This window comes from Pelobates fuscus, chromosome 3 (assembly GCF_036172605.1).
Source record: "Pelobates fuscus isolate aPelFus1 chromosome 3, aPelFus1.pri, whole genome shotgun sequence".
In the NCBI taxonomy this organism is placed as follows: domain Eukaryota; kingdom Metazoa; phylum Chordata; class Amphibia; order Anura; family Pelobatidae; genus Pelobates; species Pelobates fuscus.
Window position 1 is genome coordinate 324,958,808 of NC_086319.1, and position 14,548 is coordinate 324,973,355.

General features: G+C 46.2%; 1 protein-coding gene across 3 annotated transcripts in view; it reads right to left on the minus strand.

Moving 5' to 3' along the window:
* The window catches only part of EFL1 (elongation factor like GTPase 1), a 289,883-nt gene that overhangs the window by 54,113 nt on the left and 221,222 nt on the right, over positions 1-14,548 (minus strand). For all 3 annotated transcript variants that reach the window (XM_063448974.1, XM_063448973.1, XM_063448972.1), the window contains exon 16: positions 8,976-9,107. In XM_063448974.1, the coding sequence (XP_063305044.1) occupies positions 8,976-9,107 (132 nt within the window). The remainder of the gene's footprint in view (positions 1-8,975; positions 9,108-14,548) is intronic.

The following is a 14,548-nucleotide window of genomic DNA, read 5'->3' on the forward strand; positions in this document are numbered from 1 at the left end:
AACATTCCATTGAGTTCCATCAAAGAGCTCCACTTTTAACTTTCACACTCCCTGCATTGAGTCATGCCATCCATTGTTTAGCACACATGACTATGCCAAAAGCCGCATCCTCTAGTGAGCATTTAGGCCTACTTTTTCATTGTTTGATGCTTTTTGATTTTGTTGCTTTGAAGCAGCTACGCTTTTTTTTTTTTTAATTAAACTGGAGTGTAGATAATGTTTTGCCCAAAAGCCGTTAAGGAGAAATAAGAGCCAGAAATTGGAAGTGAATCAATTTGGCATGGATTTGACCCCAGTGAATAGTACTTAGGCATTAAGTAGCCCAAGGTTTAGATGCGTCACAGAAACTAATAGCTTTGATTCTTTAAGGGCAAATGAAGCTGGAGTGAAATCCGAGTCTGCTAGAAAAACAAAGGAACAGAGGAGTCGCACGCCTAACGAAATCAATAATTCAGAAACCGGAAACCATAACTACTGAACCGCCAGTGGAATAGTGAAGAGGCCTACACAATTAAAATGTCTTCTGTTTAATAGAGCAATGCTTCTTTCCAACTGATACCGTTTACTGGAAAGCGTCTTGATGGATGCATTTAGAATATAGAATAATTAAAATACCATTCTTAGGTTTGGCAAAACACTGGATTCGTTAACTTATATAAACTGAATATATTCATCTCACCATGGGTTTACAAAAATGTAATCCCCTGCAGCTTCCACTGATTAGCGATAAAACATTTAAACCCCTGGAGAATTATTAAGAACCCCTTTTTCAGCCAGCCCGTGATTATTTTCTGAGCAATTCCTCCACTGAAAAAATAGTTTTACTCAATCTACTACTTTTACACATTTTGCGTGGTGAATTAGGGGACCAGAAGAACTCACAGAAAGGAAATAACACAGGAGGATGGAATTCAGATGCCAACACTTTAGGAATGCGCAACTCCACTGGTCCAAAAACACATCAGGTTTTCAGGATCTCACACAGCGTATTGCTGCAATTTAAATTCTCGTCGAAAAATGTAGGCAAAAATAGCCAAGCTGTACCTATGGCGGAGTTGAAGTTGCCTAAAAGTTGCAACTTTGTTTTCGACTCACATCATCGACTTCACAATGCTATGTGCTGCGCATTATGTTAAACCAGGGGCAGTCAAACCTTTTAATCCTTTTAATATCTACCGCCCACTTTTGTTTCTTTGTTGATGGTAAAATGTCCTTACCGCCCACTAGTGCCGCAGTAACTAATTTTATTGTGCAAGTTTAATTTTTTTTTTTTTTAAGGAGTTTTGTTTTTTTTAAATACAAATAAATATGTACTTACATGTATCTATTTTTTCACTTTATTTCTGTTTTCTATTTTACTTTTTTTTTCCTGTTTGTGTCTGTGAGGTGCTTGTGTGTGTGTGTCTGTTTGTGTGTGAAGGGTGTAGAGAGTGTGTGTGAAGGGTGCAGTGTGTGTGGTTGCGATTGTGTGTGAGGGGTGCTGTTTGTGTGTGAAGGGTGTAGTGTGTGAGGGTTGCTGTGTGTGTATGTGAGGGAGGCAGTGTGTGTGTGTGCGTTAAGGGGGCAGTGTGTGTGTGTGTTTGTGAGAGGGGGCAGTGTGTGTATTTGTGAGAGGGGGCAGTATGTGCGTGCGTGAGGGGGAGCAGTGTTTGTGTGGGGTGCACTGTGTGTGTGAAGGGTGCATAGAGTCTATGCTGTGTGTAGGTGGGTGAGATGTGAAAATCTATCTTAATGTCTCCTGCTTCCCTTTTTACCAGGGAGGGGGGTCATAATGCGGCAAGCCCTGGTGGTCCAGTGGCGGCATGTTCACTTTAGCCTGCACCTCCTTCGGCTGCAGACTGACTCTCCTGTCCTCCTGCAGGCACAGCACTGTATCGGACGGCAACGCTCCAACCAGCCTGCTTGCGGGAGGAACTCTGAGCCTCCTAGGCCCTTCCCTCCCTCTGCTGGAAGTGCCAGCGGGCTGGTAAGGGAGATATTTGATCTCCTCACCAGTCCGAGAGGGCATACAGCAAGGCTGCCTCTGCATGGGCTGGCAGGGGAGATGAAATGATCTCCCCTGACAGCCTTGGCCCACAGCCATCAAGCGTTTTCTGCAGAATCCTCCAACGCCCACCTGAAATCGCAATCCGCCCACTAGTGGGCAGTAGGGACCAGGCTGACTACCTCTGTATGAAATCATTGAAATTCTAAATATGTTACAGTGACAGCTCAGATTGACATTCTAATTTAACCCTTAAAAATAAATCCAGAGTTTCAAAGCATCAATGACTGAAGTATTTTTTAGATTTGTGCTATATGTTTGTTCTGCTGTGTGGCAGAAGTAGCCACCAGAAACCCGTATTTACAATGTTATTTGTCCCTGTCAATGTATCTTGTATATTATGCCAGCATGTTAAAGAAGAATCCATGTGCACATACCGTTATTGGGTCCGTGGGTGGCCGCCGTTCGCCTAATCTCCACGTGGCGGCGGCCATCTTAACTGCCGAACAGCGGTGTTTGGTCGTCGAGCGTCTGGAACTAAAATCGGACGCTCGACTACCCAGACACCGCTCAGACCTCCAGGATCACCAAATCATATGATCCAAACTGCCGAACGGCCCGCCGTTCGGTAGTTTGCATTCCCCAGTCTAGGGGATTCATCCGAACCAAAGATTGGGGTCGGATGGCTGAGCTGTTCGGCACTTTCTATGCAGTGAAGTAGACCGACTACAGGGCCAGAATCTATGGAGCCGTTTTCGGCTACTGTGTCCCTGCAGTCGGTCAAATCTTTACATACCTGTAACTCCCGAACCCCTGGTCTGATCTGGGTGAAATTTGAATATGTTACTCACCCAGAGCAGACCTACCAGGGGACCCCTCGTTTATCCTCGTACCCCCCGTATTTAGGGGTCATTCAGAAACTGGGGAAAACTCGGTTCTCTCTAATTAATTTACCTGCTAATCTAAGGGGAGGAGAGGGAGGGGAGGTGATTGTGAGGGGATTGGTTGTTCTGAGTTACCTCCCTTGCATGGGAAAAAGCCATAAAAGAAATTGTGTGAATAAAGCTGACAGTTGACCTCCAAGCTATGTGTCGTCTAGTTCTTGGAGGGAAGGGATTGTAACCACGCTACCCGTTTGATACCTGTATTGGATTACTGTTCCTGTCTACCAGCGGAGCTACCTTGGATCGTACCTCTACTCCGCTACAATTGGTGGCAAGCGACGGGATCGTACTACACAGCAAGAGGCATTCAGCAGGAATTAAAAAGGACTGAATGGAAACAGATTATATCCTCTTGAAACGGGATACGCTAAAAGAGTTACTGGAAGCGAGAGGGAGGATAGCAAGCAACAAAACAAAGGCTATCCTAATCGCAGAACTCATGGAAGGAGACAGAGTCGCAGCTGCTGCAGCACCTCCAAGGGAGGGGGAAGAAACTGAGTTTACCAGAGAATATCGGGCCAGGATGGCTCTATTCTCACCAGCCATGGCAGCACAGAAAGCAGACCAGGTGTACAACGATGTACAGGCCCTCTTTATGCAGCGATCAGCGCAGGGAAGCGCAACAGCGGCCCCCACCCCGCCAGCGAAAGCTAAAATACCGTACCAGGTATTCAAAGCATTTAATGATACCGAGGGGGACATTGATGGCTATTTACAGAACTTTGAACTTTTGTGCCAGCTACATGCCATTAGCACTGAAGAACAAGTACGAGTGCTAGCGGGCAACCTATCCGGCCGCGCAGCAGATGCCTACCGAGCTATGCCGGCAGAGGATATCAGGGACTATCAAAAGGTAAAACAAACCTTGCTCGCACGGTATGCCCTTACACCTGAAGCATACCGAACACAGTTCCGGGAATTACCCAAATCAGAAAAAGACTCACATGCAGAATTTGCACACCGCCTACAACGGGCAGCTGACGGGTGGCTTGAGGCAGCCAAAGCCGTCACGGCCCAAGAGATCAAGCAATTGATGATGCTGGAGCAGTTCTACCGACGTTTGTCTCCACAGTTACAGATCTGGGTAAGAGAACGTAAGCCCCGTACTCTGCATGAGGCCGCTCAACTAGCAGATGAGCATCAGGACTCCCGACGGGAACAGCATGTCTCCAGTAGAGTGCAATCTACGCCAGCTGTTCCCCAGCTTACCCCAGTAAATCCGCCCCGACCAGGGGGGACCTACCAGTCTCAAACCCCCCGGTACAACAACCGGGCATCTGTCCGGTGCCATGCATGTAACCAGCTGGGTCACATGCAACGAGACTGTCCCCAAAACCGGGCCAGACCAGCCTGGACCCCTCAACGACCACCAACCACCCCCCGAGCCGCGGTACACTGCTATCAGGGCAGGCCCTGGGCTCAACCTTTCACCTCTACCCAAATAGCAGAACCCTTGGGCACCCTCCATGAGGTAAACCCGGTCCAGGCGGCCTCAGACAACCGCCAGGGCCACCGACAAGTGGTCCATGTGGAGGGCAAGCGGCTGGAGGGGTTAAGAGATTCTGGGGCCACCATCACTCTGGTACGGAACCATTTAGTGGCCCCGAACCATCTCACTGGGGAGTGCATTGCAGTTCGAGTGGCAGGGGGAGCTATCTACAAGGTACCCACTGCTAAACTACATTTGGACTGGGGAGCGGGGGCAGGACAAATTGAAGTGGGGATGATGCAGGACCTACCTGCCGATGTGATTTTGGGGAACGATTTGGGGGAGCTAACTTCCGCGTTTGTTACCCGGCCTCCTCCCCAGGAAGCTTACCCGGTCGTCACCCGCCAACAGGCTCGCACCACGGCACCCCACCTTGACTCTGAGGCTCAGGTAAGCACAAACCCCCCTGATCACACTGTATTACCCTGGGCTGCCCCATTAGAATTTGGTAGCGAGGTCGCCCTGGACCCGTCCCTACAGGTTTACAAGGACAGGATAGATAAAGACCAGACTGGCAGAGAGGGGGAGAGATATGCTTGGGATAAGGGGTTATTATACCGGTATGCAGAAAAAGTAGTAGCCGGGTCAATTCCTGTACCCATTAAACAGTTAATTGTGCCTCGAAAGTATCGACAAGAGTTAATGCGAATCGCCCACGACATTCCCATGTCCGGACACCTAGGGATCAGCCGAACCAAACATCGGCTGCTACAGAACTTCTTCTGGCCAGGGATATCACAGGATATTAAGCAGTACTGTAATACTTGCAATACCTGTCAGAGAGTGGGAAAGCGGGGGGACCGATACAAGGCCAAACTACACACCCTGCCCATTATTGAAGAACCCTTTAGCCGAGTAGCGGTAGACATTATCGGACCACTGAGACAAAAAAGCCCGTCTGGTAAGAAATACATATTGACCGTGGTAGATTATGCCACTAGGTACCCCGAAGCAGTAGCCCTAACGAATGTACACGCAGAGACCATAGTAGACGCCCTCATGCGTATCTTTACCCGTATGGGGATCCCCCGGGAGATCATTTCAGATCAGGGTACCCAATTCACGGCCGAGGTCACGCAACAGCTTTGGAAAGTATGCGGGGTCCGAGCTATCCTTAATTCCCCATACCACCCCCAGTCCAATGGCCTCTGCGAACGGTTTAATGGGACCTTAAAACAAATGATCCGCACGTTCGTAGCCACTCAGAAGAACTGGGAGCGGTTCTTACCCCATCTCCTGTTCGCCTACCGAGAGGTGCCCCAAGAGTCCACTGGGTTCTCTCCCTTCGAACTGTTGTTCGGAAGGAGGGTAAGGGGACCCCTAGACCTAATAAGGGAACACTGGGAGGGGGGGACGACCATTGACGGCACCCCTATCGTACCCTATGTGTTGGAGTTTCGGAACCGCCTGGAGGAATTGACCCGAGCTGTGCGCAACAACCTCCAGGCGGCCCAGACACGCCAGCGCCACTGGTATGATAAGGGAGCCAGGGACCGCAGCTTTCAGGTCGGCCAGAAAGTACTAGTCTTACGCCCCGTCCCTACTGACAAGCTGCAGGCTTCCTGGCGGGGCCCATTCAAGGTGGTAGAGCAGGTCTGCGATACCACCTATATAATCGGCCCCTGCGCCGAGACCGGGGACCGACGCATGTTCCATGTGAACATGCTGAAGCCCTACCACGAGCGCACAGAGGAAGTGTCCGCCATCTGCGCCTCGGCTGCAGAGGACACAGATAACCTACCCCTCCCTGACATGCTGGCCCGAGAAACGCTACAAGAGGATCTCGCAGCCGTACAGCTAGGAGACCGCTTGAATCCCCAGGAAAAAGCTCAGGCCCAAAGTTTAATTAGGGAAAAAGGAGCCACTTTTTCCAACCTCCCGGGATATACCCCGTTAGCTACCCATCGGGTAGAAACCCTAGATCCGGTCCCACTCCGTCAACCGCCCTACCGCATTCCCGAAGCAGTGAGGGGGAACATGTACAAGGAACTGAAGGAAATGTTGCAGTTAGGGGTAATTGAGCATTCAGATAGCCCCTGGGCATCCCCCGTAGTACTCGTGCCGAAGCGGGATGGGACTACCCGCTTCTGTGTAGATTACCGGAGGCTCAATGATAAAACCATATCCGATGCCTATCCCATGCCCCGGATAGACGAGCTATTAGACAAAATGGCTAGGGGGAAATACTTAACCACCATTGATCTTTGTAAAGGATATTGGCAAATTCCTCTAGCCGAGGACGCCATTCCCAAGTCGGCCTTCGTCACCCCATTTGGCCTGTACCAATTCCGGGTCATGCCATTTGGGATGAAGAACGCCCCGGCCACCTTCCAGAGGATGGTGGACCGACTATTGGACGGGTTTCAGGAGTACGCTTGCGCCTATCTAGACGACATAGCCATCTTTAGTTACTCCTGGGCCGATCATTTAGACCATATCGGAGCAGTGCTAGACCGCATCAGGGAAGCCGGACTGACCCTCAAGCCCAGTAAATGCCATATAGGGATGGCCGAGGTCCAATACCTCGGACACCGAGTAGGCAGCGGCCACCAAAAACCCGAACCAGCCAAAATAGAGGCCGTAGCTAAATGGCCAACCCCCCGCACTAAAACCCAGGTACTAGCCTTTTTGGGGACGGCAGGATATTACCGAAAGTTTGTACCTAACTACAGCGCCCTAGCCAAGCCCCTTACCGACTTAACCCGCAAAAACCTTACCAAATTAGTAGTATGGGCCCCAGAGTGTGAACAGGCCTTCCAACTCCTAAAAAATGCCCTTGTTAATGCCCCTGTGTTGGCTGCTCCCGATCCGACTAAACGCTTTCTCGTCCATACAGACGCTTCAATGTTCGGATTGGGAGCAGTACTGAGCCAGATCGGAGCCGATGGCGGTGAACACCCCGTAGCTTACCTCAGCCGAAAACTTTTACCCAGAGAAGTAAGCTACGCCGCCATCGAAAAGGAATGCCTTGCCGTGGTGTGGGCCCTCAAGAAACTACAGCCCTATTTGTATGGACAAACATTTTCCCTGCTCACAGATCACAACCCGTTGGTCTGGCTGAACCGGGTGTCAGGAGACAATGCCAGACTGCTGCGCTGGAGCTTAGCGCTTCAGCCCTTTGATTTCAATATCCAATATCGCCCGGGGAAGCTCAATGGAAATGCTGACGGGTTATCCCGACAAACGGAACTAGACAAGTGATCTGTGGGTACTCCTCCAGACATCCCCAAGCCGATCCGTTGGGATCAGACTGTGTATGCTGGCTTGGTTCTGGGGGAGCATTGTGGCAGAAGTAGCCACCAGAAACCCGTATTTACAATGTTATTTGTCCCTGTCAATGTATCTTGTATATTATGCCAGCATGTTAAAGAAGAATCCATGTGCACATACCGTTATTGGGTCCGTGGGTGGCCGCCGTTCGCCTAATCTCCACGTGGCGGCGGCCATCTTAACTGCCGAACAGCGGTGTTTGGTCGTCGAGCGTCTGGAACTAAAATCGGACGCTCGACTACCCAGACACCGCTCAGACCTCCAGGATCACCAAATCATATGATCCAAACTGCCGAACGGCCCGCCGTTCGGTAGTTTGCATTCCCCAGTCTAGGGGATTCATCCGAACCAAAGATTGGGGTCGGATGGCTGAGCTGTTCGGCACTTTCTATGCAGTGAAGTAGACCGACTACAGGGCCAGAATCTATGGAGCCGTTTTCGGCTACTGTGTCCCTGCAGTCGGTCAAATCTTTACATACCTGTAACTCCCGAACCCCTGGTCTGATCTGGGTGAAATTTGAATATGTTACTCACCCAGAGCAGACCTACCAGGGGACCCCTCGTTTATCCTCGTACCCCCCGTATTTAGGGGTCATTCAGAAACTGGGGAAAACTCGGTTCTCTCTAATTAATTTACCTGCTAATCTAAGGGGAGGAGAGGGAGGGGAGGTGATTGTGAGGGGATTGGTTGTTCTGAGTTACCTCCCTTGCATGGGAAAAAGCCATAAAAGAAATTGTGTGAATAAAGCTGACAGTTGACCTCCAAGCTATGTGTCGTCTAGTTCTTGGAGGGAAGGGATTGTAACCACGCTACCCGTTTGATACCTGTATTGGATTACTGTTCCTGTCTACCAGCGGAGCTACCTTGGATCGTACCTCTACTCCGCTACATGCTGTAATTTCACACCTTCTTGTTGAGTGCACCCATATCTTTTTTTCAAAGACAAATGCAGTTTTTCTGAAACTTTATATGAATACATAAAACATTAAAGGGAAACAATAGGCGTCAAAACAACTTTAGCTTAAAGGAACACCATAATGTTAGGAATATGCGCATTAGACCTTGGATCAATGCTTTCCCACGGGGTTTTGCAAGACGCTGGACATCCTCATGCAAAGTGTTATTCAAAATCCCATTTGGGTAAACGTTAATCTTGAACACAAAATAATATAGAGATGATTAAATAGAATGGTGAGGGGCACAGGCACCATGTAGTGGTGGAAGCCGCCAAGCTCTACAAAACATATATTTAAAAAAATAATGAATGAAGGACAACATGACACTTACTTGGATGCTTTGGCTCAACAGCAACTCGGACAATAGGTGTTGCTTCAAAGTTCAGAGGGATAAAAGGTGGACAAGCTGGTGATGTAGACAATGTTCCCGACTTGAGAACATAGTCCTCTAAACCTCTGATACCTAATAAACAAAGACAAAAAAAAATCATATTTTAGGATTGCAAGAGTTAACAGGGTCATTTTCTTTTGCTAGCTAGAATGTAGATGGTATTACTAGTCGATTGTTTTGTAACTTGTTTCTTCTTCAATAAAAGGAAGTCAGTGATTCAGACCGATTAGCAGCGTTATTCTGTAAAGTGAGAATTCGAGGCAGAAATAGCTGAACTGGAAAAATTCTCTTAATCAGCTATGCTTCCAGTTTGGCAACTTTGGTCTTAAATTTCAAATTCCCCTTGATTTTTCCTGCAATTCTCACCTTAGTTAATGACCCTGGCAGTCAGGGCCACTCTTGCTTTTGAAGGCAGGTCACACCAACCGAGAGCTTTCATTTGATTATTTTACAACATATTTTAAATAAGGTTATTCTAAATATATTTTAAAAATGCTCTCACAGTAAAGGAAAACGGTCATATTTTATTATTATAACTGAAAATAAAAGATGACATGTGAAATAATAGCCTCATTGTGTATTGTTCTAAAATTAGCACATATAAGTTAAAGGAACACTGTAGACACTTTAACAACGTAATCCTATTTAACTTGCGGGCGTGCATTAAATATACGGTACTGCCCCTTCTCTTATTTTTTAATTCTCTTTCTTTAAAGGAAAACTATAGTGTAGGAACAAAACTGTATTCCAAACACTATAGTGGCCTCTTCCCCCCTCAGTGGCAAATAATGGGTTAAAAAAAAACTTTAACCCCTTAAGGACACATGACGTGCCTGGCATGTCATGATTGCCTTTTATTCCAGAAGTTTGGTCCTTAAAGGGTTAAACGTACGCAATCCAACCCCTTTTAAACGTACGCAATCCAAAGCCGATGTGGGGGCTTAATGCGCATTCACATCGTGAAGAAGTCATATGTCGTTTCACAGAGTCAAACTCTGTGAAACTCCAGGAAGCGCCTCTAGTGGCTGTTTAGTAGACAGCCACTTGAGGCAGTCTTAATTGTTAATGTAAACATTGCAGTTTCTCAAAAACTGCAATATTGTACATCTCAAGGTTTTGAGAATAAGGCCACCGTACTCAGACCATCTCAATGAGATCCCTGCTGTAAGACACCGAGATTGAATGGTGAGCTGATTTCACATTCTGCTTACCCCACTTGAATGTGCACACTGCACACATGCGTGATTGCGCCTTCTGGGATACTTATATTCTCGAAAATAAGAATTTCAGTGGTGGATAGCAGCGTGAGTCGCGCATGTGCCAATGGTCCACCATGTTTCTAAATAATAAGTATTGGATTGGACCGTTTTGCAGTGACATATGACATCAGAGGAGGCAGAGCTAAGTGCCGCAAGGAAGCTGCTGACGATACTGGACTAAAAGTCAGTAAAAGATTTATACTAAACAATTCCTTCTGCAAAATAACTTTTTAAAATTACGGTCATAAAAATATTACATCTACAAAATAACGCTTTAAAATTACGGTTATAAAAATATTACAGAGAAAGGACTTAATATAAAATGACTGTACTCACACAGTACAGTGCTCCTGTAAAACGTTGTTACATGCAACTCCTGGCTTGTGCATGATCCATGGGGGGCTGCCATATTTGGCCCTCTTAGGTCTGAAGAACAGTTAATTGCCAAGATAATGATTTAAAGGTGTCAAACAATGAGGGAGAGCAATTTGGAGATGCCTAGCACCTGCACATGACAGAATTGATGAATGTACACTAGGCTGAATGGAGAGCATTAAAGATGGCTACCCCCATTGTAATGCTAATTTACACCTATATGTATAACATGAAAAAATAAAACACATACAGAATTATTCACAGAATGCCAAATTGTAGATAATCATTTTCTCAAGCCACGAATGTTTGTCTAAATTTAGCATTTCAGATTTCAATTCGGTACTATTTGACACTTCGTGCATACTTTAACACAGGCTTTATTACATGAAATGATATTTAACATTATAAAAATGATGAGCTGTTTCCTCTCATCTGGGCTGTCAAATTTGCTTCTAACATTGCCTGCCTCTATTTAAAATGCACGATTTTATTTCCAATTACACTGCAAATTTTTTTGCTATTTTCATCATCGTGCCATTTTCTTTGTCATCAAAAACGAAACACAACATGACCAATCATTCAGTCACCACAATGGTGTTGGCCAAAAATTTTAAATTAGCTTTGCATTCCCTTTAATCCACATTTTAAATGGACACTGTAGGGACCAGAACCACTCCATTTTAATGAAATGGTTTTGAAGCAAATACTCTGACCCTTTTCTGCGGCAATGGAAAACAATGGCAAAGTCCACATTTACCCACAAACATAACTCTTGTGACAGTCAGGCTGATCATCACTAGAGGCACTTCATCACCGAAGATGCTTTGAACACTTCTCATTGAAAAGTGATGCAGCATTACCTCTGCATTTAAAATAAATGTAAAAAATAAATGTACAATGGGGTGGGGCCCAAAATCTAAAATGAAGTCATACTAACCAATATATTTACTTGAATGATAACAGTGCTCCTTTAATAAATAACCCTAAATGCATTACAATCCTAGTTAAATTTTTTTCATGTACTTGTTACATTATTATTTTTATAGCACCAATATTTTCCACAACGAGTTAGAATTATAGAATATTTGGGGATATTTGACAACAAGTTGGCATATAGAATAAAGCCAAACCGTGCAGCAAAATGTTATGATGGTTCTGAGGTCCAGTGATCTTTAGTACTACCAGAGCCTTATCATATAAATTGTTAGAGTTAAAACATAATTACTTTACAATCAACTGTGAAAAAAACTGCAATGAGAATTTGCTAAATTTATGACAAAAATATCCAAATTAAGGATTTTTGTGTGAAATCAGATATCCTTGAATAAAATTTTGAAAATAAACCTCTTTCAATTATCCACAATTAACTGTTTCACAAATAAATCCCAATATAGGGCAATAATCTCTATTTAAATCAGTGGTAGTCAACCTTTTTCTAACTACCGCCCACTAATGCATCTTTTTGGTTGAAAAATTTTCCTTACCGCCCACCAGTTTTCGCGCAAGTGCGGAATATTTTTTTTCGAAAGGAGGGTGTTTTTAAAAAAAAATAAATGTACGTTCATTTATCTTTTTATTTCCAATTAATGCATGTTTATAATGTTTTTAACTTTATAAAGTTTAATGCGAAAACAAAGTAAATTGAAATTACCTTTACTAGTGATTAATGAGATCCTTGAGGTTGATGCTGCAAGACTAAATATTTGATATCTGGTTCGATTTTCGTAAGGAACAAACGAAGGTCTCCTCTTTCGGTGATATTCAGACGACTTCTCTGTTTGCGCATAATAGGATTTCTCATCTGTGCGTCATCTCCCCTCTTCTCCCTCCTCAATTCCCCTCCCCACCTTTTTTTTTTTTCCCCTTTTTTTTAACCTTCCTTATAGCAATGCCCAGTAGGAAGGCTGAGCTAGGTATCCCACTATAACAGACTGGCACACAGGGCCGCCATCAGGACATGACAACCGTGACAATTGTCACGGGCCCGGCGGCCCTGGGGGGGCCCTGGCCCGGGCCCCACGTGTATCAGCGGAACTGCCGCCGGTGCATCTGCACCAGGGCCCACACGCTTATGGGGCCCATCAGGTGGCCCAAGCATTTAGGGCCACCCAATGGGCCCTATTATCTTCAGGGGCCCGGTCAGCGCTGTAATAGCGCGACCGGGCCCCTTTAAAAAAAAAAATGCAGCTCGTCACTTCCTCCCAGTTTACTCCGCGCGGGAAGGAGGAGAGAGAGGCCGCGAGGAGAGGCAGCCGAGTCACATCATCCCCAGCCACCCTCCTGCGACGAAATGGTAAGGAAGAGAGGAGGGTGGCTGAAAATGAGGTGTATGTGTGTATGTCAGTGTATGTGTGTGTGTATGTCAGTGTATGTGTGTGCCTGTGTATGCCTACGTATGTATGCCTGTGTGTGTATGCCAGTGTATGTGTATGCCATTGTGTGTATGCCAGTGTTTGTGCACTGTGTGTATGCATGTGTGTATGTCTGTTTTAGTATTTGTATCTGTTAGTGTGTGTGTGTGTGTATTCCTGTGGGCAGGATTTGGAGGCTTGCCCTGTGGGCGGGCTTGAAGGGGGGCCCAGACCTTGAGCTGATGGCGGCCCTGCTGGCACACATACATACAGACACACAAGACACACATACAGACAGACAGGCACACATGCAGACACACAAACAAACATACAGACAGGCACACATACATACAGACACACACACAGGCACACATACATAAAGACACACACACACAGGCACACATACAAAGACACACACACATACAGACAGACACAAGAAACATATACATACAAAGACAAGACACACATACATACACACATATATACAGACACAAGAAACATATACATACAAAGACAAGACATACATACACACATATATATAGATATACAGAAAGACACACACACACACGACACATACAAAGACACACATACAGACAGACACACAAGACATACATACAAAGACACAGACACACACAAGACATACATACAAAGACACATACACACACAAGACATACATACAAAAACAAGACACATATATACAGACACACACAGGCATACATACAAAGACACATACACACACAAGACATACATACAAAAACAAGACACATATATACAGACACACACACAAGACACATACATAAGACACACATACAGACGCACATACAAAGACACATACACAAACAAACACACATTATATTTAAGTCACCCTCCTGTTTCCTACCTTTAAGGTGCAGGAGGGTGACTTTCCCTGGGGTCCAGTGGTGGCTCAGGTGGATGGGAGTCAGAGTTCCCACTCTGACTCCCTCCTCCTCCTTCCTCCCGCGCGGCTCTCAGTTTTAGCTGGGAGGAGTGACCGGGGAATCACTTCCTCCCAGCTCTGTGATGTCATCACAGGGGGCCCGGTCGCGCTGTTAAAGCGCCCAGCGCTGACCGGGCCCCCTCACAATCCACATCCATCGGGTGGCCCTGACAGCATGGGCCACCCGATGGACCCCTCCATATGCGGCCCCGGCGGATTGCCGCTGGGGCCGCAAGTGGTGATGGCGGTACCCGGTCGCAGGGGTACCGCCGGCTCGCACCCGCCCGCCGGCTCACCCAATCTATAAAAAAATTTGAAAATCCCTACCGCCCACCTGGAATCCCGAAACGCCCACTAGTGGGCGGTAGGGACCAGGTTGACGACCCATGATTTAAATTAAGGAGGAACTCCTATCTTCTCATTAACCAAGTGACCTTGGAATGACATAAAATACTAGGCAAATATTTACCCATGGGTCAGTCAACATATCAAAAGAAAAGTGCTAATGTATTGATTTAACATGTTCTGGGCTTCCTAAAGAGTTAAAAAAAATTTTGAGACATAAATGTA